The 25,776-nt window shown below is 36.1% G+C and overlaps 1 protein-coding gene across 1 annotated transcript in view; it reads right to left on the bottom strand.

Annotated features, from left to right (window-relative positions):
* Malrd1 (MAM and LDL receptor class A domain containing 1) overlaps nt 1-25,776 on the bottom strand; it is a 605,236-nt gene that overhangs the window by 132,065 nt on the left and 447,395 nt on the right. The window contains exon 31 of the mRNA XM_052729219.1: nt 5,795-5,952. Within this exon, the coding sequence (XP_052585179.1) occupies nt 5,795-5,952 (158 nt within the window). The remainder of the gene's footprint in view (nt 1-5,794; nt 5,953-25,776) is intronic.

Here is a 25,776-nt window from a genome sequence, read left to right as displayed (position 1 = left end):
GGTAGGTCTAACATGTACCAATGGATAATCACACATCCAAGAGTATATTGGCAACAATAATTGGACTCCATAAATTAAACAAAAAGAATGATAATGCAATGATGGGTGGATATGGAATAGAGGATATAGATCTGGGAGGAAATGGAAGAGAAGGTTAATATAATCAAAGTACAATGCACATAATTCTCAAAGAATTAACCAAATAACAATAAAAACATCTCATCTCATTTTAACTATTGCTATAGCAATATTATTTGCATTGCAGTACAGAAATGTCCACAGCATAGCAATAGGTATATTGGTAACTACTGACATGCTATATTACTTTTACTTCTGCTTAAGTTAGTGAGAATTGATGAATTTTCTTGACCAATATAATCTGGCTTTCTTGCAGGTCTGTTTAGAGGACAGATATCTGCTATGTATTTTCAGCCATTCCTATGTATAACACGCTATGGGGCCATTTACACGTATCATTGCTTCCTCTCTTAAATGCTTACTAGTATTATTCCCCAAAGCTGGTTGTAATGAGCAGTGCCACACAGCTTGTGAAAGCAACAGATATCAAGTTTAAGCAAGGATGAAAGAAAACTGCTGGGTCTGAGAAGTCAATTAAAACCTACTTTTAAAAACAAGCCCTCTAAAAAGAGCACTGATAACAAATCTCCACAACTTTCATCATAAAACAAAATTCACTTTCATCCTAAACAGCAATAATAAAAGTAATTTAAAACTCTGATATGTATGTTGACCTAGGTCTGTCTTACATGAACTGTTGTCTATTTAAGTTTGAATATACATCCTTTATAAATACAAGTATATTTTCAACTCAGCATATTCTCCTCTTAGCAGTTTTAGGGTTTTGTTGTTGTTCTTCTTTTGGTTTTTGTTTGTTTGCTTGCTTGCTTGTTTTTAATCTCTATTTCTCTCCACTTGCCTATCCCCGTGACTGGAGATTTCTGCAACAATACTGATAGCTGTTAAAAGGGTTGGCTCCTTGCATCTACACAAGCCTATGGGAACAGTCAGGGCTTGTGGAAAAGAACATTTGCACAGTCACTTTATAAATTATAGCCTTGCTGCACTAAATTCTAACCGAGTGCCTGATTAATATGTGAATATAAATCCAAGATGTATTTCTTCCATTACTAAGCAGACTTCCTCATTGTATTTCTTTGGGTCATCATTCATACTATCACCTTATATATAGTTGGTGAAGAGAGTTGTGAATTGTGAATTAGAAGCTCTCTGCCCATGGCTGTTGTCTCTGATCCACAGTCATCTGGGTTTTAAGACACAAGATGAATTGGAATGAGTCTCATCCTTCTATTATTTGCTATTTTGAGGTTTATGAGGCTAGGGTGTCACCAAGAGCAGAGATCTGCTTGAACTAGTTGACAGTGGAAGCATTTAAAAGTCTGACTTTTCTCTAAGTAGTGATCAACATGACATACTTTAGAAAGTCACTGAAGGCAGATCTCAGTTTGACAAAGAAGATGCCATCTTGGCTCTTGTCCTTCAACCGTTTATACAATAGATGATTATATGAAGCTACTGAACAAGTGAACTAAATGTGTTGTTTCACAGGAAACTAGGGAGAACATATATATTCATCACACCTTTCACCACTTTCTATACATTTTGCATTTGTAGGGACATAAGACTATTTGACTTACCACTACATTTTTGTGAAATTTATGATGTAAAGCAAATTTGTACTAAAAACTATAATATGTTATATACAAAATATACAAATCTTTTTCTAAATAACTACATTCCAATAACTATTTACAGAATACAAAGGCAATTTTTTAATAATGAGTATGTGAACATTAAATAGGCTTTGAAAACAGCTCTCTTAATATGAGAGGTGGAAAGACACAAGAGTGAAAAGCAGGCATCAGAGTCAGCAGATGTGGGGAAACTAAAGTTTACCACCCCATAATTTTATGATATTGAGCAGATTCTGGAAGCTTCTTCTCCCTCATTGTCATCTATTATAACATACATAAACACCATTGGATAAGGAATAAATTAATTAATTCATATTACATTTTAAGTTTTTGATATGTAAAACAAGCTGATATTGTTATGTTTTGTATTGTCCTTGTTTTTTTCCCAGGGTCACTCCTATTTTCCTGAAGGGGAAATCATAATCAGACTACATTGTACGAAAAAATTTCAGTTAGTACATGCACATATGGAACTATCTCCCTGAACATTGTAAACACATTTTTTATAGGTCAATGAAGCTTGGAAAATGCGCACACACAATCAGATTGATTAAGCAAGTACTCATCCAAAGGTTTCTCAGAAAAGTTAACTTCATCACCAAGAAGAATACAGAAAGAAAATTCATTGAGCAAGTCTCAGGGCTAATGATGAGCATTTGAGTAAACCCATGAAATTTTATCAGTCATTGTAACAACAATATCCATGGCTTCTTGAATAAGAATATTTACATGCTAAGTGAATTTGAATTCTATAGGCTTTAATAGAAATTGTTCAGATCTATGAACTCAACTTTAAAATAAAAGCCATTTCAGAATGGCAGTTTAATTATTCTTAAATGTAAACATTAGACCCCTAATGTTCCATCCAGATTTGTCAAGCCATCTGTCATCAAAAAAGGAAGTTTTAAGAAGTAGCTCATTTTCCCCCCCTGAGCAACTACGAAAACCTATATATTGCACAAAATCTTATGAAACTAGGTTTTATTAAATTTTTTCATATAGTACATTTTGATTATATTCTTCCATCCAACTCCTCCCAGATCCTTTTTACCTCCCTAAACACCCACCTTCATGTTCTTTTTCTCTTTCTCTCAAAAAAAGAATCAAAAGAAAAAACCCAAACCCAGTAAGACAAAAACATGGCAAAACAATACAAAATGAAGTTTCTATGATTTACACAAAATGTTATAAAGAGTATAAATTTTGAAATGTATGTATTAATTTCCTTTGATTTCATTAAGATGAATTTGAAGAAATAAAGGTATTCACTTCTTTTTTACTGACATTACATTTAAAATCTGAACAAGTCAGAGGCTAGGAATCTGAACTACTAAAGACCAATATTCTCAGGAAAAAAGTAATTTGGCTTCCTTTAGGTCTCTTAGGTAATATGGATCAAAAGAAAACCACTATTATTTTAACAAGAGAATTAAATTTCGTATGAGGGCACGTAGCTGAAAGACAGAAAGAAACTAACATAATTAAGTTCTTCTATATAAACTGCCAGAAAATAGACAATAATCAATTAAATAGATACTGGTATTTTCCTATAATTTCTTGTCTTTGTATCAAATCATGCTGATGGCTTTATAAACATTTTAATATTATTATTATTATCCACTTACTATGAAACAGTATTGAAGAGTTCCTAGTCCTTCAAGATATTTGTTTTTATCATGCACCCTTCTACTTCAAAGGATAGGATAAGTCAGAGTAATTTGGTTTGTACTCCATAATTTAGCATGAAAATCATGTTTAATTTTACCTGAACTTATCAACTGTATAAATTTATATTGATTGCTTTAGTTTTATATGATGAATCTTATTAGCATGGTGAAACAACTTAAGCATGCTTTATTTGAAAATAATCTCAATACACTGGTGAAGAAATGTCCTATTTGCTATTTGTAGGAATTTTTTCCATAGCAGACTGATAGTCGATGTTAAATCACGCTAGGCAGTCTCTTGCCATGACTTCTGATATCATCTAACTTGTTCCTCTGAAACACAGTGAATGCTAATGGCTATCACCAGTTAATATGTTCATCATTTGATTTGATATGTAATCAAATACCCCTGGGAAATGTTATTAGGAAGTAGGGTTTGGGGAGATCAATATCACCATATGAAAATCACCATACTTCCAGGGGTCAGTGCTGGCCACAACCCTTCCAGTAGCTAACTACTCTGAGAGTTACTGGCTCAAGTAAAGAAAGATCCAGGAATTAGACAAAGCAGGTCTCTCTATCTCTATCTCTCCTTCTGTAGAGCATATGCTTGCACGTGTGTGTGCATGTGCATGCATGAATGAACACACATGCATAGCAGCTTATTTTTCTCTCAATTCTCTCTCTTCAAGCGGGAAAGAGATGCTCTCAAAGATATCAAACAACCCGAAGCCTATCATGCACCTTACAACTTCAGAACTCGAAGAAACTTCACATGCCAAATCAAATAGAAAAGACAAGAAATACTGAACAAAAGTCACTGAGTTAACCAACCTCACCAAGACAGTTCAGAGTAGAAGGGAGCCCACCATCATCATATTATCATTATCATCATCACTATTGCCTGTCATGTTGACTGTCAATTCCTCCCCAATATTCTTTCTAAAATTACTTGAAGACTACCCAGAATACAGAAATATTTTTTCTATACTGCTGCCCTTTCATTAGTAAAACCATGAATCACCCTACAGCAAGGAATCACAAATCATGACTGAGACAAACATTTGTAATTTAGAGACTATTTACAGACATATGATTAAGAGCTAGGTGCTATATAGTTGGGTACCACAAGCAGATGACTAACCAATGCTCACAACAGTGAGGAGGATAGAGAATCATGCTAGTAAGTAAGTAAAATCTGCTTGCTTTTGTGAGTAACAAATCACCATGGAATCGAAAGACTTATAATGCAGGGTGGCCAGGAAGTTAGACTACATGGAATTTATTACAACCATAAGTTAGTATCCCAAATTACTATATATTGTATATAAAAATCCACAGTATCAAGGTGTTGGACTGACTCACATGTCCCTCAACTATTAGAATGGACTTTCATTTCTACTGGTTTCCATTTGAAAACAGATACTCTCATAGAGTTGGGATAAGTACTCCATTTTCTTTGTATGCTTGGGAGACTTTGTTTGTTAGTGCTTAGAACTAATAGGACTTCTCTTCTTTTGTTTTCTCTTTCAGGCTTCTTGGATAGACCACAGGTTGATAAATAATGGATGCCAGATTTTTTACATAAGATTTTCTGCTAATTGTGTAATCTAGAAGGAAAATTTGCTAGGCATATTTGGGTCTGGATTTCCTTACTTTGGAGCTTGAAAGAAATACCTCCCACATTAGGTGAATGTTTGAACTAAAATTAATAGTACATACAATGTGTATAAAATATCTCCCAAAAGACAGGAAGCAGTTACAACAGCTGTCACCATTTTCCAGAGACAGTGTTTGAGTTAAAGGCAATAAAACCAGTCATGGTGGTCTAAACAATTAATTGCTAGGTCATAACACTGGGAGTTGTATTTTAATACACACTTTTAATTAAAAGGAGTGCTCAAAATTGGTTCATCCTGGTTTAAAAAACTCATTAGTCTTTCATAAAACTAGAAATATAAATACTGTGACTTCTATTAAAGGCTGATGTTTTATACTTGGGGCAGATCTAAATTTAAAATTTCAAGGTTGCTTTACCTTTTTTGCTTGAGGTAGAGATTTCTCTATCATTACCTCTTATATCACATTTCTTCATTGTCTTTTGGCAAGTCCTTATTTGTAAAGTACATGTAACAATCTACTCAGACACCTTTATCTCCAGGTACTCTTTAAATAGCAGACACTGTAATTGAGTTCAGGTGGCAGTCATCAATGAGTTTAATCTTGACTCAGATGGAGATGAATGACACAGTACCTTATGCCCAAATCCCACAGCCCCAGGTAAAGATGAGAAATTAATGATGCCGCTCTCGGCAGCATGATTACAAAAGGGGGTGATGGGTGAAACTTTAGTGATGAATATTTCCATGGACACAAATATATCTCCTTCCATACCTTTAATATCCCCATAATCCAGGGATCCACCATGTAGAACCAGAAACGAACATTACACATTCCAAGGCTTGCTGGGAAAAACTGAGAGGTAATAATTCTTGCAGTAGACCCTTCTTTGGAGACAGAAGAGTTGACATACAGGAAATGCCGACCACTACCTAGAACAGATTGAGAAAAAATTTTGCTTTTCAGTGCAACAATATATTTTACTGAGCAATAAAGAATGTGTTTCAACCGTGCACAAATATCTCTATCACCTCAAACATTCTCCCTTTCCTGCCCTCTCCACCTTGCACACACACTTAGATAGAATTTATCTCTTACAAGTCATCTCAAAACAGCAATTAATTCTTCTGAAGAAAAGGATGTTACGTTGGTGATGTGATGGGCAGGATTTATTTTACACAGACTCAACTCTGTGTTGACTCTGAATGTGTAGTACTTTCCTCCAACGCATTCAAACCTGTCTTTTTCAAGCCATAGCATTTTGTATGTTATGCATAGTAAACAAGTACAGAGTGTGCACTGGGGAATGATTGCACCTTATTGTCAGTTGATCTACACTAGCAAGAGAAGTAAGATGTGGCTACAGTTTCAGCAGAATGTGATTCTGAGAATCATTACATAGTTTGTTTGTTGATGCATGTATGTGTCTGTGTGTGTGTGCGGTGGGGGGTGCTTGCCCTTGTAGGCATATGTGAAAGATACAGGTTAATAATATATGTATTCTTCTGTCACTCTCCACCTTACATGTTGACACAAGGATTCTTACTGAATCTTGAGTTTGTCCATTACGCTAATCTTTCTGGCCAGCAAGCACTAGGGATCCTCATGTCTCCATCACCAATAGGTTACAGAGACATGCTACACAGTCTGGCTTTTAAATGAGTGCTGAGGATCTGAACTCAGGTCCTTGTGCTTACACAATAATGGCTTTACTCACTGAGTCCCAAGCCCCATTATATTTTGTTTCACTGAGCTATAAATAAATAGTGTTTGTGCTCCTCAGATGCATTTGTTGGTCAAGGTCTCTGTATTCAATACAGTTGAATTTGTTTTCTGTTTGACATCATTGTCAAAACTTATCAAGCTACTTTTTTCTTCCTTGCTTCTTCTAGGGTAGCAGATAAGTTACTTGAATAGTTCCAAACAAGACTAATAAATTATTTTCAACTTAATACAATATTTCTTTGTGGCTTATCAGTATTCAAGGATCAGCACCAATGTCCCCCTTCACTTCTGACAATAGAACTTCCTGCTCTCCTTCGTTGTTCCAAGTAACTTGGTCAGAGTGCTTTCTTTTTTATTTATCCTTTCAAAATTATCTTCTAGCTTTACTTATTTTTATTTCTTTTACATATTGCATTAATAGTTACTCATATTAAACACTTCCATTTTCTTCTTCCTTTGGTTTTAAACAGCCTTTAATTTTTCTTAGATTAATTTTGTAGTTTTTTCCCCCTTCAAACGTTCAAAATTTTCTTATGTATTACAATGTATTCAGTGAAATACACAGATTTTGATGCTCTGTTCTCTTTTGAGTTAAAATATGTCAAGATATGTATTGCAGCTTCCTTGACCCATGACCTATTTAGAAGCTGTATTTGAATCTGTATGCGGTTGAGAGTTTTATAATCATATTCCTATTGCTGAGTTCTTGCATTATAAAGAGAAGTGTGGAAAAACTGGGAAAGACTTGAAAAACATCAATTTTAATCACTGGAAAAAATGGGGTTCTTCTTAACATATAAAGAAAGCAGAGAATACCTCTGATTTTATGTGAAATATCTGTTCTCCCAAAGGGAACTTGTAGAATGTGTACTGTGTATGGCTTCCAATTCTATAGATTTATTATGTTTCATGGCCCATGGCATGTGTTTGTCATGTGGTTTTTCTGTGTTAGTTGAGACTACAGGCTCTCTGCTGCTCTGGAATGAAGTCCCTGTAGGTGTTATCAGGTCAAATGGTTGATTGTGCTGTTCTGGTCAGCCATGTTCTTCCCGATACTCTGCTAGCTGCATCTTTCCATTGCTATGCAAGTTTGATTCCCCAGGAATAATAGTAGAGTCATTAAGTTCTCCTTAAATGTCTATCTGGATTTACTTGATAAATTATGATTTTTCTAGTGTTAAATACTTATATGTAAGAGATTACTTTTGTTTTCTGGGAGGAAGAACCGATTGATTACCATGTATGTTCCTCTTCATCCTTAGTAATATTCCTTGCTTATGAGTCTTTGCCTGAACTCCTAATGTTCTTTTGATGAGTGTCCTATCTTCAGTTTTAATCTCTCTGGCTTTATATTAAGCATAAATTCTGCACAGATAGTATTATGGTCTTTTTTTCCACACTGACAATTTTTTTTAATTAATGAATTTGTACTATTTATCTTTATTGATATAGCTATACTACTGATAGAGATATTTCAATATCTATAATAATTTTTAACATTTTGTACTCATTATTCTTTGTTTCTTTTGTCCCTCCATTCATTATCTCTATTTTGTAGCTTTAATTAAGAATTTTATAGGGTCCAAATTTTCATTTCTCTGATACTAGTTGCATATCTTGTAAAAAGCACCTTTGCTTGTAAAAACGACCTTGAGCTTGAAAAATACATTACAACTAACTCTAGCACTCATTCAAATGCCTGCTTATCTCTTCATGGGTTACAAAGGGAGTACTGTCCAATACCACACTCCCGTTTAAATCAATCCAACTTTCTTACATTGCTGAACATTTATCTTCCCCTGTGTCAGTTTAGTTTTAGTGAAATGGTTTATTTTGAGGTCAGACCTTCTTCAGAGAAGAAGGTTCATGGGTGTTCTCATGACTGTATTCCCCTCCCCTTGTGAAAGCTGAGAGAACTCCTATTCTACGTAAAAAGCTGGTGGGGTATTTTGAGGGGGCTGGAGAGAGAGACCCACGGCTAGGTAGCCCCGGGTGGAGCTCTGGGAGTCCAATTAGCGAGAAAGAGGAGGGTTTATATGAGCAAGAATTGTTGAGATCAAGGTTGGATAAAGCACAGTGACAAATAGCCAAACAAATGGAAACACATGAACTATGAACCAATGGCTGAGGGGACCTCAACTGGATCAGGCCCTCTGAATGGGTGAGATAGTCGATTGGCTTGATCTGTTTGGGAGGCATCCAGGCAGTGGGACCAGGTCCTGTGCTCATTGCATGAGTTGGCTGTTTGAGACCTGGGGCTTATACAGGGTCGCTTGGCTCGGCCTGGGAGGAGGGGACTGGACCTGCCTGGACTGAGTCTACCAGGTTGATCTCAGTCCTCGGGGGAGGCTTTGCCCTGGAGGAGGTGGGAATAGGAGGTATGCTGGGGGGAAGGTGAGGGGGGTGTGAGGGGAGACAACAAAGGAATCCATGGCTGATATGTAGAACTGAATTGTATTGTAAAATAAAATAAAATAAAATTTAAAAAATGAATAAATAAATAAATAAATAAATAAATAAATAAATAAATAAATAAAAGCTGGTGGGGATTTCAGAGTAGATGTTTCCCTAAGACTGCTCCTCTCTGAGTTTCATCTCCTGAAGGTTTCCATATTGAGCCCACAGCTACTGGACAATCAGCGCTTGAATGTCCTACCCATTTGCCACAGAGATTCTGGCCCAAGGTTTTCTGTCTTAGCATTTGTGACCCTGTGTGCATTTATTTGTCTCTTACAGAAGCAGCGGCTGTTCCTGTGACCTCGGCTCTCTAGTGGATCCATGAAATGTGAAGGTTTTTCAGCTGCACAGCTTGTTCATTGTTAAGATGATGGGCAGTTTTCCTCAAACCTCCTGACATGCTGGGTAAGAACTGGAAATAACTTGCATCTATTTTTAAATGTTCCTTACTGAAAATCACTCACGATGCTTTCTGAAGGCTTATTTTTTTTAATATCCATCAAGAAAAATATCTAGCAAGGTAGGGTGGCATACACCTGCTATTTTAGCCTTGGGAGGTTGAAACAGGAGAATTATAACATTTTGAGACCAGCCTTGGCTTCAGAGTGATCTTGTCTCAAAAATTCAAATCCATTAAATCTTGGGTCACAAGACAGAACAGAGAGACAACAGCACAATAAATAGATATGTATGAAGGGAAGGTGGCTAACAGTGTTCAGAAGGAGATAGGAGAGGCAAGGGCAAGGGTGAAAGTAACCAAAATGCAATATGTCGAAGTGTGACATTATCAGGGAATAAATTTGGAAAAAACAAAAGGACATCCACCATGAACAAATAAAAAATATAAAACTGCCACTCCAAACAAAACACACACACACACACACACACACACACACACACACACACACACACACACAAGCAAAACAAAACAAAAAGGAAGAAGAAAGAGCTAAGGGATATGACCAAGAATCATCTTAATGAAGTTTCTTCAGGATAAATAGTGTAGGAGTTGAGACAACTTGGAAGTTGTCTTCCTTCCCAAAGTCCCCCGTAGGGCATCTCACATGCTGCTAGACTGGGAAAAATAACCAGAGTATTTTCTTTAAGTCACAAGAAAATATTTCTAGATTTGAAAATATTTTGTTACATCATTTGGAAACAAAAGTTTTATGTGGCTCACACAGCCAAGATATAACTTGACCCCCCCCCCCCCATAACTTCTGTAAAGGACGGGTGCTTATTCTTTGAAAATATGCTTTAATTCAATGCTGTCTTTAACCAAGAAGAAACACATAATCTGCCTCTCATCTTGTTGCCTTTTACATATATGAGTATTTCCAGTGCATTACAACCACATGGTCTTATCTTAGGTGTGAAGAAATAACTAGGTAATGTGTTTGGATAATGTAATCATAGGTTTTATAGTTTAGCTCCTAATTAGTATACCATGCAAAATGGAAATAAATATACTTCAATTTCAAGCTTTTTCTGCCCTAAGTTCTAACCTGACATTGACAGTCAAATATTTAGAGCCATAAGAAAAGCAGCAATTACATTCACTGATGCAAATGTAATCAAGTTTACAGATAGGAATTGAATTCTGATTTAAAATATTGGATTTCAGTGTATTTATTCTTCATCCTATATATAGAAGAGTCTATATATGGAGCCATCCCATTGGTCATGGACAACCTACTGGTAGCTGTGTCCCCAATGGAGAGTGGTCCATTAATTGCCAATAGCTCTTCTGCTGTGCTTGGGAACTCCTAAGCCCCTTTTGCATTCATGTTAAAATTCTGACTGGTTTCTTTTTGTCATGTTGTGCAAGCAACCACAGCTGTGGTAAGCTGTTTTGTACAGCAGCCATGTCAAGTTTAGAAGTCAGCATTTCACAGTTCTCTTCCATATCTACTTGGTTCTTATATTCTTCCAGACCCATTTCACAAAATTCCCTAAATCTTGGATAAGGGGGGAGGTTGGTATAGATGACCCATCCACAGCAGAGCACTGAGTAACTTATGGGCTATACTTTACCAATTAGGAGTCTCTGCATTAACCACTACCCCTTGCAAAAAGAAGCTTCTCTGACCAAAATTGAGGGTACACAAATATTTAGAATGTGGTATAGCAGTACATTTAGCAACATCATAACAGATATGGGCTTTTGACCAGGTTAATAGTGCCAGGCATGAAATCTATGCAAATCAGGCCTCATATCCAATCAGAAAGTAGTTGGTAACTTCTATAACATTGCCATGCCACTATTGTATCAGTGGGCACATCCTGCGAAACAGGTCAATATTGTAGCATTCAGGGGGCATGAGTAAGTCATAGATGTCTTTATCTCTCATCAGTCTAAACGAGCCTCTTCTGCCACAATGTAAGCTAGTCAGTTCAGAGAGCATTCCTGGTCAATTTAACGTTGATTTTTCTATATCCTGTCTATAAAGCACCAAAGTGATCAATGCCCTCAGTAATAGGGTTTTCCAACACACACACACACACACACACACACACACACACACACACACACACACACACACACAAAATTAGAGAGGATAGCAGAACATTAACACCTGCAAATAAAGGGAGGTGGAAATAGTAAAGATTAAAGTTTTACTTGGGGATAGGTGGGCTAGGAAGAGAAGAGGGTAAGGGATGGGGTTTTACCACAGCACAAGATAAACACTTTTGTGAGATTTAACAGCAAAACCTGCAGGCAATTCCAATTACGTGTTAGGGGACTCTGGGCTAAGTTTTCAAAGTATAATCTGAATAGTCTGTTCTAATTTACATGCTCAGTGTGGGTTTTACAAAGTCCTATAGGAGAACACAGAAATCAAAAAAGGGGACTATGGCTGAGGTATTGATGCAGGTCTATGTGAAGATGAACCCAGTTTAAAATGAGAAAGCAGCTTGTGTTTTTGACAAACTGTTATTGTAAGACTTGGCCACACCTATATTTGATCAAGCAAAGAGACAACTTGTTGTGTTGACACCTTTTTGTCTCAAAAATTAAAAGGTATTTCTGAGTGTGGGTTACTTCACTCAGGATGATATTTTCTAGTTTCATCCATTTGCCTGCAAATTTCATGATGTCATTGTGTATATTGTGTATATGTACCACATTTTCTTTATCTATTCTTCAGTTGAGGGGTATCTAGGTTGTTTCCAGGTTCTGGCTATTAAAAATAATTCTGCTATGAACATAGCTGAGCAAGTGTCCTTGTAGTATGATTGAGCATTCCTTGAGTATATGCCCAAGAGTGGTATCATTGGGTCTTGAGGTAGATTGATTTCCAAATATCTGAGAAACTGCCATACTGATTTCCAAAGTGGGTGTACAAGTTTGTACTTCCACCAAAAGTGGAAGAGTGTTTCCCTTGCTCCACTTCTTCTCCAACTTAAGCTAGAGAGGGAAGAGGGATTCTATGGGCAAGGGCCATCAAGATCATGATGGGAGAACTTACAGATACAATGGAATGAAGCTAGTGAGAACTCATGAACTTTGAACCAACAGCTATGGACTGTGCATAGGACTGTACTGTACCCTCTGCATGGGCAAGACAGTTGTGTAGCTTCATCTGTTTGAGGTGCCACTGACAGTGGGAATAGGATCTACTCCTGGTGCATGAGCTGGCTTTTTGGAGCCCATTGCCTATGGTGGGACTCCTTGCACAGCCTTGATGCAGTGTGAGGGGCTTGGACCTGCTAAATGTGCTGGGCATTGCTGTTTCCCCATAGAAGGCCATACCTTTTCAGAGGAGGAGATGGGGGTGGGTGGACTGAGGGGCAAGGCTGGGGGGGAGTGGGAGGAGGGATGAGGGGGGAATCTTTGGTTGGTATGTGGCATAAATAAAGACATTTAAAAAAATAAAAGGTATAAAGTTGCTTAGACTCCCAAAATTATTAACAAAAATATGAGTTGTCCAGAATAAGTACTGCATCACAAAGTGATAATGCTTAACACTGAATATATATTCAGAAAGAGAGCCATCCTTTATTTAGCAAGCTTTGGATACCCTCACTTTCAAATATTTACCAACATTCAGTTAAAAACTAAACAATACTAGAGAAAACCCTTGTGGAAAGGTCAGTATAGACTCCCTAAACAGTTAAGAATTCATTACAGAAAAAAATAAAGTCCTAAAGTCTCAAGTGCCAGAACATATTTAGAATTTAATGGGAAATCATTAAACCAGTTCATTTCCGTTACTTACATGAAGCTGTATGGAATGATCAATAACATCCAAGGAGGCAGTAATTGCAGAAGCAAAATTCTTTGATTATTTGACTTGGAGATGTCTAACAGCTTCCTATCTGTAATCTTAAAATCTCCTTACTAGTCATACATCAGGTCGCAAGACTCTCAGCTGATCTTATAAAATTTGTCATAGTTCAATGAAGTTATTTCAGTAAATATTTCTAAATTTTTACTCTTTTCATTCTTCCCAAATATTTTTTGCACACTTTCAATTTAGGACTTCACCTTTGCTTTGTGATTTAAAGCTCCTAAGATTCCTAGTATAAAGATTCTTATATTTAACAAGTAATGAGTTACCATGGGGAATGAAGACAACGTTCCCAATAATATTCAACTTTCATTTTAACAATTATTTAAAGAATTGAGCACAGTTTTGAAAATTGGTGATCACTTAATATCCAATGTACATAGTATGCATTAAGCATTGAAGTGTGCTTTGTTCATAGACAATGATAATTTCCTATTGTAAGGGAAACAGTATATTAGATACTTCACACTTCATGGCCATTCTTGTATGAGCAGAAACTAAAGAGTCTAAATTGGTCTTTTAGATGTGAGAAGCTACCATCTTATATTTGAAAGTGTCTCATTGAATTATTGTGTTAAATGGTAATAAATTTGACATTTTCTCTTTTAAAAGGACAGTTAATACTCATAAAGGAAACTCTATTTTTATAAGCCCTCTGCCATAAGAAAAAGCATGCTCATTTGCTCCCAAGCCAAATCATAAGAGACAATTTCCCACATTAAATGATCTGCATTTACTCCTTGGTTTAAATTGGAGGTAATTTCCCTCTTTTTTTCTTCTGCTTATAATATAAAGCTGCCTAATGGCTTTTTAAAAGTGGTCTGGGTCTGTAATATGCCTCTCGATCAAAACAGTGAATTCTCCCTGCTTCACAGTAAGATGTCTGCCCAACATCCTGAATAATTTCTGCCTGTCCCTTCCTCTAAAACAGAAGGGTATATAATGACTATCAGTTAAAATGCCCTCAACCCCTCTTTGTATTTCCATTCTCCTGCTGGATTTCTGAGCTACTGGAAATTTGTGTCTGCAATATTTCAAGGGTGCAAAATGTAAACATATGTGGAGCACAAATTTTCATCGAAGTTGTCAAACTGGAAGTCTTAAAGCATCTTGTAAATCAAGCAAAATTTGGTACAGATTGGAAAGATTGGCTGTCATTATCTTATTTCCATCTTTTTGAGCAATACAATGACTAGATTTGGAATTTCTTTATTTCTGATTTTCCTAAAGTCATTTATATCTGATTTTCCTTTAGTCATTCTTTTTTGAGAATGACTACTAAGATATAGTACACGTTCAACAGAATTTTTTTAATGCTTTGACTTATACAATATTTGGTTCTATAAAATTTTCATTATGGCATGTTTTAAATCAGGTATGAAAACAAAGCTTCCCATAGAGGCATGTTAATGAATGGTAGTTTCATCTCATTTCTAAACATATTGATTTAATAGGTGGAAAAGATAGCTCAATCACATGAAGATAATAAACAGATGGTGTGAGCTGGCACTTCCAACAAATTTAAGCAGAAGCAGGATTGTGAATTTCTAGTCCTCATATTGAAGGGATGAATGCTACTTATTTATCAAAATGTCTTGGGAACGATGCATTGACCTAATATATTTCTGCAACTTGATCTCATTTTCCAACTTGAGAATATATAGAAAACTTTTTTGTAGTCACACAAGGAAACAGTAGTAAAATGAATGAGAACCCGTTTCTTTACATAAATGAAACAGTAACTTGTAGAAGAGCCCACCTTCATTTGTTATTTCAGATGAATTATCCCTGAAAGAGTGAAAAACAAGTAAGAATGGCCTCACTATTCCCTTTCAATCTGAACATGACATCATATTCTTGTACTGACTTCAGAGTCAGCAGACACTTTGTGGAAGATTGATCACTTATCCATTGGCACTTGAACCACAGGTCTGATTTAAACCCTGACTCTACTATTCATTGGGTGTGTAATCCTGAGCAGCCCTATTTAAATTCTCTAAGACTCAGAAGCAATAAGAGATAATTACCATAGGTACTTTTCTCTCATGAGGTTGTGAAAAAAAATTAAATGCTATACTACAGGCAAAGTGCTTAGAACACAGTTGCAAATTAGAGATTTTTCTCTTGGGAAATTTAGAGAAGAGATATAAAGTGATTCTAGCCGTGGGAATTAGTTCATAAACCATGCATTACTGATTAGACAGCTACTATGAGCATGTGGTATGTCTTCCATTTTTACTAGAGAGATCAATAAGATCTAATAAGCAAAGTATTAGGTACAAACCAAGGAATTCTACAATTAAAGTAACACTAGATTATTTTTAGAATGGGTACAGGACCATGCAAACTGGGTTTAAATCCAAATATTTCTAACTCTGTAACCTTGGGACACTGTCTCCATCCCAACTATGTTGCATAGTAATTACCTCTCAGTGAGTGGTAATACTAAGAATGCAGAGGAATTATAAAGGATTAGTGTGAGTATGAAACAACATATTGATAAAGATTGGAAATTCTAGGTAGTTCAATAAGTGGAAGATGGTAGATAAAAGCAGGTCTCATTGGGTTTGTGCCTAGTCTTATTGCATATTTTTATGCCAGGTTCAGTTGATATCACTGGGAGGCCTAATTTTTTCTGAAGGAAAATGGAGAGTAGTGGATCTGGGGGAGGGGAAGGTGTGGAGGGTGTTGGGAAGAGTGGAGGGAGGGGAGAATGTGGTCGGCATGTTTTGTATGAAAAAAGAATAAATAAATAGAAAAAGGACAGGCCCCACTAACTCATCATAAGGAGTTATAATGTACACATCATCATCTTGTGGACTTATTTAAGGGAAAACCTCTAGTGAAGTCCAATCCTGACAGCAGGGCAGATGGCATATCACTAAAGGCTGAGAAAGTTACATGAAGATCTAGGGGACTGTGGCTAGATGTGAAGACTACTTCTTTCTGTGTGGTTCTCAGTGTTAGAGTCAACCAGAAGCTTCTGTGTTATGACTGGGGGTAGGGGTTATTAACCCTTTCTATGCATTCACTCCCTCTGTAAGGGTTAAAGCAAGAAAGCGTGATTAAAGTGTGAGTAGTACACTGAACAGCAGCTGCAGAGGCATATTGGCATCATCTAGTTGGACAGATGCAACAATACTTTCTATAATTACTATACTGTTTGCTCATTTATTTATGTGTGTGTGTGTGTGTGTGTGTGTGTGTGTGTGTGTGTGTGTGTGCATGTATGCATACTTGTGTATTTATGTAGGGATCCATGTGCCACAGCTTGCATATAGTGGTCAGAGGAAGAATTTCAGGAGTCAGTTCAACCACTCTACCATGTGGGGGCTAGGACTGAAGTCAGGTTGTTATGCTTGGCAGCCAGGACCTTTGTGTGCTGAGCCGTCCTGCTAACTCAGTAAGTCTTATTTTAGTTGTATACTGTTCTTTAAGAAGAAAAAAGGAATACCCACTTGAAAAAATCTATTTTCCCTTTTCCTTTTTTTTGTGTATGAAACCAGACCACTATTAAGATTCATTTAAAAAGAAACATTGAATTAATGGATTCTTAAATATTAGAAGCAATTTAATTTTATAATTTCACATCAAATGTTGTCAAATAATAAAAATCAAGATAAAAATACTTAGTATCCAACAAATAGACTATCCTTTATTACATATTTTATTATGATATCTGTAATTGGTCTCTTTTACTAACTTTTACATATTTCTTTTTTTGTTTTGTTTTTTCTAGACAGGGTTTCTCTGTGTAGCTTTGTGCCTTTCCTGGAACTCGCTTTGTAGACCAGGCTGGCCTCAAACTCACAGAGATCCGCCTGGCTCTGCCTCTGAGTGCTGGAATTAAAGGCGAGCGCCACCACCGCCCGGCTAATTTTTACATATCTCAATGAAATAAAAGGAAGGAAGTCAGAGGACAAGAAAACAAGGAAGTATAAACAGGAGAAAAAGAGAGAAAACACTGTAGAGTTTTAATGTAGATAATGTTTTAATGTAGATAACATGTACAAATGCCATCATATAATTCAGTATGCTGGATACAAATATTGGCAACAAGAGAAAATGAAATAGCAATTCTACTAATATTAAAAAGCATCTTTCCAGGGTAGAGTAAAGGCATGAGTAGCTCTAAAAATGACATAGACAAGATGAATCTTTTAAAATAATCTGAGATATATTCACATGGAGTTAAAATGTGGTTTCCTGTGATCTTGGACAAATTATAGGAAAGTGTTATCTAATTCACTAAAAGAAAACACTCAAAGATGATCAAGACTATGGACTAAAGAGTCCAGCCAGACCAGCCACAGGTGTGGGAGTCACATACGGTGATTTCCACTCCAACCCAGCCCAATTACAGGGGAAGGCAAAGTTCTGCCTGTGTAAGTGGGTTCAGAATATGACCACTAGTGAAACAACTAACATTCTAATAGGGAAAACTCATTCTGCCAACAAGTCTTCTTTCATTTTAGTACTTAAAAATGATTTCAGAATATCACTTTAAAATGCAGACCCTGCAAAAATATAAAAATTAAAATATAGATATTGAATAATTCTACATAATTAATTATAAGATGAGATGTTCCATCATACAGCAGTAAGCACACATTTAATTGGTTAGTAGAAATTCTGTAATTTCATTAAAAAGAATTGCCTAACAACTTTGGCTTTAGGAAAGAAAAACATGACATGTAAAATAAAATAATGATGCTAGATATTTAAAATGTTGAGATAACAAAGCCTTGTATTCTGAGAAAGTTCAGAAATCAGTATTTGTGGATATAGTCCTGGTATCATGAGAAATAAATATATTAATTTACCTATAGGATATACCCTGGAATAAACATAATTTCAAAATATGAGAGTTTTGTCTGTTGGCCCTTTATACATTGTATCCTTTTCATAGAACTTTTGGCTTATTGGCAGTTAAATAGGTCATCTTTCTAGTATCTAACTGCTCTTATATGAAGTCATCAGCAAGAGCTTGGTGATATGCAAATGGATCTAGAGAGGAATATGATTCACTCTTCATTTAAACAACCCACTGTTCTATTCACTTGGCACAAAACACCATCTCCATAAAAGAGGTTTCCCTATGTATGCACTTCAAGAAGGGGTAGGGTTAGGGCTATATAACAGAAAAAAAGTGTGAACCCCTGATGGAATGGAAGACATTTTTCTAGTCACAATTTCAAAAAGGAAAAGAAACCATGAATAATTTCATTTAATTCAATATGTAAAAAAATGTTATCATTTACCCATGTGATCAGTATACAAATCATTAGCAAGATATTTTATATTTTTCACATGATGATTTTGGAACCCAGTGTGTCTTTTACAAGTGTAAGACATCTCAGTTTGGAATGGTCATGTTTCTTGAACTAAAGAGCTTCCTGTGTCTAGCATTATCACATGACAATATAGGCTACAGGGAAGTGTTTTGAGCAACAATTCAGCATTCCTAATGGTGCTCATCCATCTATGCTACTCTGGTAAGATTTTCAACATTTCCAATATAGAGCAGATTTTCTACACCACAGTTGAAAGGGTTAAATGAATGACATGCTCCAATTTCCTTACAATTTCTGGCTTCTAGTAAAGTTTTAGTGATGTTAGCTCTCTCCTCCTTAATCTCTGTTTATTTTATCTTTAAAATTATTTTACTTACATGAATGAATAAGAGAACATCTAGTCAACATCAACACATAACTCTTTGCTAACTACAAGAATATGGTGATGACATCCTCATTCCAGTGGCTGCATATGGAACTAGCCACAACTCTTCTCTTCCTCTCCAGAAACTCCTACTTGTACTTTCTTTCCATTGAATTTAACCCCTTCAAACAGACAGATTTGTAGATTCATACTGCTTGATATTTATTTTATACTTCCCTCTGCTACACAATTAGCCACAGGATGGTAGAGCATTTCCTGATTTGTCCAGCACATATTCCAAGTACTAGAAGGAGTTCTGGAAAAGTGAGCTTCAACAAATACTTATCAAATCAGTGAACAAAAAGTCTCAACATCCCAATGGTTATAATTTTATTCGGAGTTATCTGTGGATACTTTTCTACTTAGTCAATATTTCTATATTGGATAAGAACATCACTTCAGCCATAAATGCCTACATTTTCACATCTCAGCCATAACATAGAAAACTTACTTAGATGTATTTTGCTATTATTGATTTTATGGATCTGCTTCTACCTTAGGTTCACTTTCTTTGGGTTTTCTGAATATTCAGTTTTTGTTACCTATTAAATTTCATATTCAATTTTTGTGAAAACAATTTTTCTTTGAATTTTACCTGTAGTTTGCCTTTGTAAATTGAATTTTGGCCTAACCTGTAAGCCAAGTTAATCACATGCTTTGAGATTATTTAAAACAATGCACTATGTACTCAGCTTTTTAAAATTTCATTCATCTTTAAGGAAAACATTGTAGTAACTCATACTATGTCTTAGACTCTCTACGTAGTCAGTTGTGACAAGCTAAGTTCAACACATAGCTTTAATCTTAAATTACGTCCTTCTATTCTTCTTTGTAACCCCTCAACAGCTTTGACTCAGAACAAAGCATGTGTGAGAGAAATATGGCACCTAGATCCAAGTACTTGATTGGAGTCAGCAACGTTGAAAGTGATGGATGACCAGTATGGTCCCTAAGAGTCTGAATTTCGTTTGCTGTTCTCTGTCAGTGGCATCAGAAAATGAACTTCTCTTATGAAACTCTTTCCAAGATAGAATAAAACAAAGTTCCGCATTCCTTTCCCACACTGCTCTTAATCTGCTGCTCAAAGGGAGAACGGTTGTTAGGGAATCTAGATCATGTTGGTTAAAAAAGTCAGTCTTTTTTAGGATGCACTGCCCAAAATGTAAACTTTTTAAAAATACTATTTCTTTTATTGAAATTAGATTTTTTTCATACAGTATATTCTGATTAGGGCCCCCTCACCTCTCCTCCCAGTTCTTCCCTACTTCCCCTCCCATCCAATCCACGTCCCTTTTGTCTCTCACTAAAAACCATCTAAGGAATAACAGTAAAACAAGATAATCAAAACAAAAAAATCAGAATATGACAAAACAACCAAATAAGAAAAAGAGCAAAAGAATAAGCACAAGAAACACATAGAGATGCATACATTGGCACACACACAGGAATCCCATAAAAAAAAACAAACTGGAGGCCACAATTCATACTTAAAGGACTTTACAATAGGAAAACAATCAAACAAACACACAAGCAAACAAAACAACAACCACAACACACACAAAAAAAATGCCTTGACAATGTTATGAGACAAAGAACCTCCAAGGATGCCATTAAGTTCATTTTTGTTGGCCATCTACTGTTGGTTATGTGGCTGACAATTTGAATACCCTAACTGTCATCACAGAACTTTTCTCTGATGACTGATGGAAGCAGATGCAGAGATCCACATCAAAACACCAGGCAGAACTCCAGGAATCCAATCAAAGAGAGAGAAGAGGGATTCTATGAGTAAGTACATTAGGATCATGATGGGGAAATCTGCAGAGATGACCAAACCAAACTAGTGGGAACTCATGAAAGTTGGATCAGTGACTGTGGAGCCTGCATGGGACTAGACTAGGCCTTCTGCATGGTGAAACAATTGTGTAGCTCGATCTGCTTGGGGAGCCTCCTGGCGGTAGAATCAGAAACCATCCCTGGTGTATGAGTGGGCTTTTTGGAGTCCACTACCTATGATGGGACACCTTGTGCAGCCTTGAGGGAGGGGGAAGGGCTTGGACTTGCCTCTAGTGGATCTGCCTCACCATGGGAAGCCTTGCCTTCTTGTAGCGGGGAATGGAGGGTGGGTTGGGAGGAGGAGGCTGTGGGGGGGCAGGAGGAGGGAAGAGGGGGGGTTTGATTGGTGTGTAAAATGAATGAAAACAATTCTTAATTTAAAAAAAAAGAGTGGTTTGTTTCCCTAGTAAGAATCCCTTGGAGAAAAGTAATTTTTTGTTTTCAAGTGGCTATCAATTGGATATAGCTTCTGGGCTGGGGATGTGTGTCCAATTTTTTTAGCTCTAGGACCACATCTGGTGCAGACCCATGCAGGTGCTCTGCATGCTCCCTCAGTTTCTGAGTTAATTTGTACACTAACTCTGTTATGTTTAGAAGGCTTTGATTCCTTTGTGTCCTCTACCAACCCTGGCTCTTACACTCTTTCTGACTGTCTTCCACACAGTTCCCTGAGCCCTGAGGGGAGTGATTTGAATGAGTCATCTTTTATAGGGCTGAGTGTACCAAAGTCTCTTACTCTCTGCATATTTTCTGTATGTGGGTCTCTGTATTTGTTCCCATCTACTACAGGAGGAAGCTTCTCTTGTGATGGTTAAGCAAGGCACTGATCTATGAGTATCACAGAATGTCATTAGGAGTCACTTAATTGCAATGTTCCTTTAGCAGACCAGTGGTATTTTCCCCACGTTGTCCCTGGCCTATCTAGTCTTAGGTTCTTGGTCACCCAAGCTGCATTAGATCAAATTGAGTGGGCCTTAATTCAAATCAGATACTGGTTGGTTACTCCCATAAGCTTTGTGCTACTATTGATTCTAGCAGCATATCTTGTAGTTAGTTCACAATTGTAGATTGATGTGTTTGTAACTGGGCTGTTGTTTTTACCTTTATCTTTGGTTGTGTGCAGGGTACCTTCCAGTATCATGAATACTAGTCCACAGGAGTGAAGGTTCCAGGTAGGCACCAGTTCAACTTTTCTATGTTCAATGAATTATATAGGAACTATCTTCAGCTATGGAGCCTACCATCAGTTTATGGAGAAGCACCAATAGCTATGGCAATAGTCTGGGTTGCTTGGAGGTTTCCATGGAACCCTTTTGGCCAGTACTTTGATTTAGATGTAATCCATATCCAATAGTGTAAGCTTAATTTGATGATTAGAAATATCCAGTTGGAGCCCTGTATCACTCATTATTTGGAAATTTCATGTATATGTTATCAGAAGTTCCTACTGGATTAGGTTTCCATATGACCTATCAAATAGCCCTTAGTTTTATTTGTCTCTCCCCATATTTCCTTCCTCATCCTGTTCTTTTCTCCTCTTCCTTATTTGGTCTTCCCATACTTATTCCTGTTACTGCCCATCCATAGCTATCTCTTCTAATTATCCGTCCTGAAGAAATCTATCCCTCCCATGCAAGTCCCTTACTGTCTAACCTCTGTGGTTATATGGATTGTAACTTGCTTCTCAGTGACTTAAGAGCTAATATGCACACATGTGTGAATACATACCATATTTTTCTTTCTTCATCTGAGTTACCTCTCTCAGGATATTTTTTTTCTAGTTCCATCCATCCATTTACCTAGAAATTTCATTTTTTCACCTGAGTAATACTCCATTGTATAAATGTACTACATTTTTTTTTATCCATTCATCCATTGGTAGATACCTAGGTTATTTCCAATATCTGGCTATTTTGAATAGAAGAGCTACGAACATGGTTGAGCAAGTGTCTCTTTAGTAGGATGGAATATCTTTTGGGTATTTGCCCAAGTGTGGTATGGATCTTGAAGTAAATCTATTCCCATATTTCTGATGAAATGCCAAACTTATTTTCATAGTGGCTGTACAAGTGTGCACTTCCAAAAGCAATGGATGAGTATTCTCTTTACTGCATATCCTTGCCAACATGAGCTCTCTTTTGTTTTATTGATTTTGGCCATCCTGATAGGGGTAAGATGAAATCTGAAAGTATTTTTGATTTGCATTTCCCTGATTACTAAGGGTATTGAACATTTCTGTAAGTGCTTCTCAGCCACTTGAATTTCCATTTCAAGATTCTCTGTTTAGATCTGTACCCCATATTTTAATTGTGTTATTTTTCTTGATGTCCATTTTTTCGAGTTCTTAATAATTGGATATATTTTCCCTCTACTGCATGGATAGTTGTTAAAAAAAAAACTTAGTCCATTCTGTAGGTTACAGCTTTGTCCAAATGATGGTGTCATTTATCATACAAAAGCTTTTAAGTTTCATGAGGTCTTATTTATTGTCATTCTTAGTACCTGTGCTATTGATGTTCTGTTCAGAAAGTCTTTTCCTATGCCAATAAGTTTCAAGACTATTTCTATACTCTCTTCTATCAGATTCAATTATCTGATCTTATGTTGAGCTCTTTGATTCACTTATAGTTGAGTTTTGTGCAGAGTGATAGGTGTGGATCTATTTCCATTCCCATACATGTAGCCATCCTATACAGCACCATTTGTAGAAGATGTTGTCTTTTTTCAATTGTGTTTTTCTTGCTTCATTATCAAAAACCAGGTGTCCATATGTGTGTAGATTTGTGGTCTCTAATTAGATTTCATTGACCAGATCATCTATTTTTTTGTGCCAATACCATGCTGGTTTTATTACTATAGCTATGTAGTACAATTTGAGATAAGGAATGGTGATACCTCCAACAGTTCTTTCATTGTTCAGAATTATTTTAGCTAGCCTGTTAAATTTTTATTCCTGTTTTCATATGAAGCTGAAAACTGTCCTTTCATGGTCTGTGAAAACTATGTTGGAGGTTTTTTAGGGGTTGCATGGAATCTATAGATTGCTTTTGCTATAAATCAACCTTTTTAATGTTGAGGTATAACCCTTGTATCCCTAAGCTCTCCAGTAATCTTATAATGAAGGGGTGTTGGATTTTGTCAAAGCTTTTTTCTGCATCTAATGAGATGATCATGTGTTCTTGTCTTTCAATGTGGTGAATTACATTTATTGATCTACATATGTTGAACCATTCCTGCATTTCTGGATAATTCCTACTTGGTCATGGTGGATGATCATTTTGATAGGTTCTGGAATTGAGTTTGTTAGAACTTATTGAGAATTTATGCTTCTATGCTCATAAGGGAGATTAATCTGAAATTCTCTTTCTTTATTGTGTCTTTATGTGGTTTAGGTATCAGAGTAACTGTTGCATCATAAAAAGAAGTAGGCAATGTCCCTTCTGTTTCAATTTTGTGGAATAATTTGAGGAGTACTAGGTTTAACTTTTCTTTGAAAGTCTGGTAGAATTCTGTACCAAAACCATCTGACCTTAGGCTTTCATTGGTTTTGAGACTTTTAATAGCTGTTTCTATTTCACTAGGGCTTATAGGTTTGTTCACATTGTTTATCTGATCTTTATTAACTTGGTAGGTGGCATATATTGATAAAATTATCCATCTCTTTTAGACTTTTCAATTTGATGGAGTATAGGTTATTAAAGAATATCCTTATGATTTTCTAGATTTCCTTGGAGTCTATTGTTATGTCCCCCTTTCTGTCTCTAATTTTGTTAATTTAGATCTTCTCTCTGGACCTTTTAGTTAATTTGGCTAAGAGTTTCTCAGATTTATTGATTTCCTTAAAGAATCAACTCTTTATTTCATTGATTCTTTGTATTAATTTTGTTTGTTTCTATTTTATTGTTTTTTTTCTTTTCATCTATTGCTTTGGGGAATGATTTCTACTCTTTTATTCTATAGATTTCAAGTGTGCTGTTAAATTACTTACATGGAAGCTCTCCAGTTTTTTTATATAGTTACTTAGTGCTAAGAACTCACCTATTAAAAATGCCTTCATTGTGTGCAGGTGGTTTTGATATGTTTGGCTTTTATTTTTATTCATTCTAGGAAGTTTTAATTTCTTTTCTAATTTCTCTCTTGACCAATTTTTCATTCAGTTATGCATTATTAAGTTTCTATAAGTTGATAAGCTTTCTGTTGATTCTGTTGTTGTTGATATTCAGTTTTAATCTGTTGTGGTTAGATAGGATTCAGTGTGTAGTTTCAGTTTTTTTTTTCTGTTGAGACTTCCTTTGTTGTCAAGTTTGGAGAAAGTTGTATGAGGTATTGAGAGGAAGGTTTATTCTTTTATATTTGGTTGAAATGTTTATATACATCTGTTAGGTCCATTTACTTTATGACTTCAGTTAGCCCCAGCATTTCTCTGTCTATTTCTTGTCCAGATGACCTGTCTATTGGTGAAAGTTGTGTATTGAAGTCTCCTATCACTGCGTGAGTGTTGATATGAAGTTTAAGCTGTAGTAGCATTTATTTTATGAACTTTGGTGCCCTAGCATTTGACACATAGATGTTAAGAATTGCAATATCTTCTTAGTCAATTTTTCCTTTGATGATTATGTACTGACCTCTATCTCTTCTGATTAGGTTTTGTTTAAAAGTTATTTTGTCTGATAGTAAAGTCACTGCACTAGCCTGCCTCTTAGGTCCATTTGCCTCAGATATCTCTTT

This window comes from Peromyscus californicus, unplaced genomic scaffold (assembly GCF_007827085.1).
Source record: "Peromyscus californicus insignis strain IS unplaced genomic scaffold, ASM782708v3 Scaffold_8__1_contigs__length_139910024, whole genome shotgun sequence".
Lineage (NCBI taxonomy): Eukaryota > Metazoa > Chordata > Mammalia > Rodentia > Cricetidae > Peromyscus > Peromyscus californicus.
The sequence above is the reverse complement of the archived record's forward strand: the minus strand, read 5'-3'. Positions and strand labels throughout refer to the sequence as shown.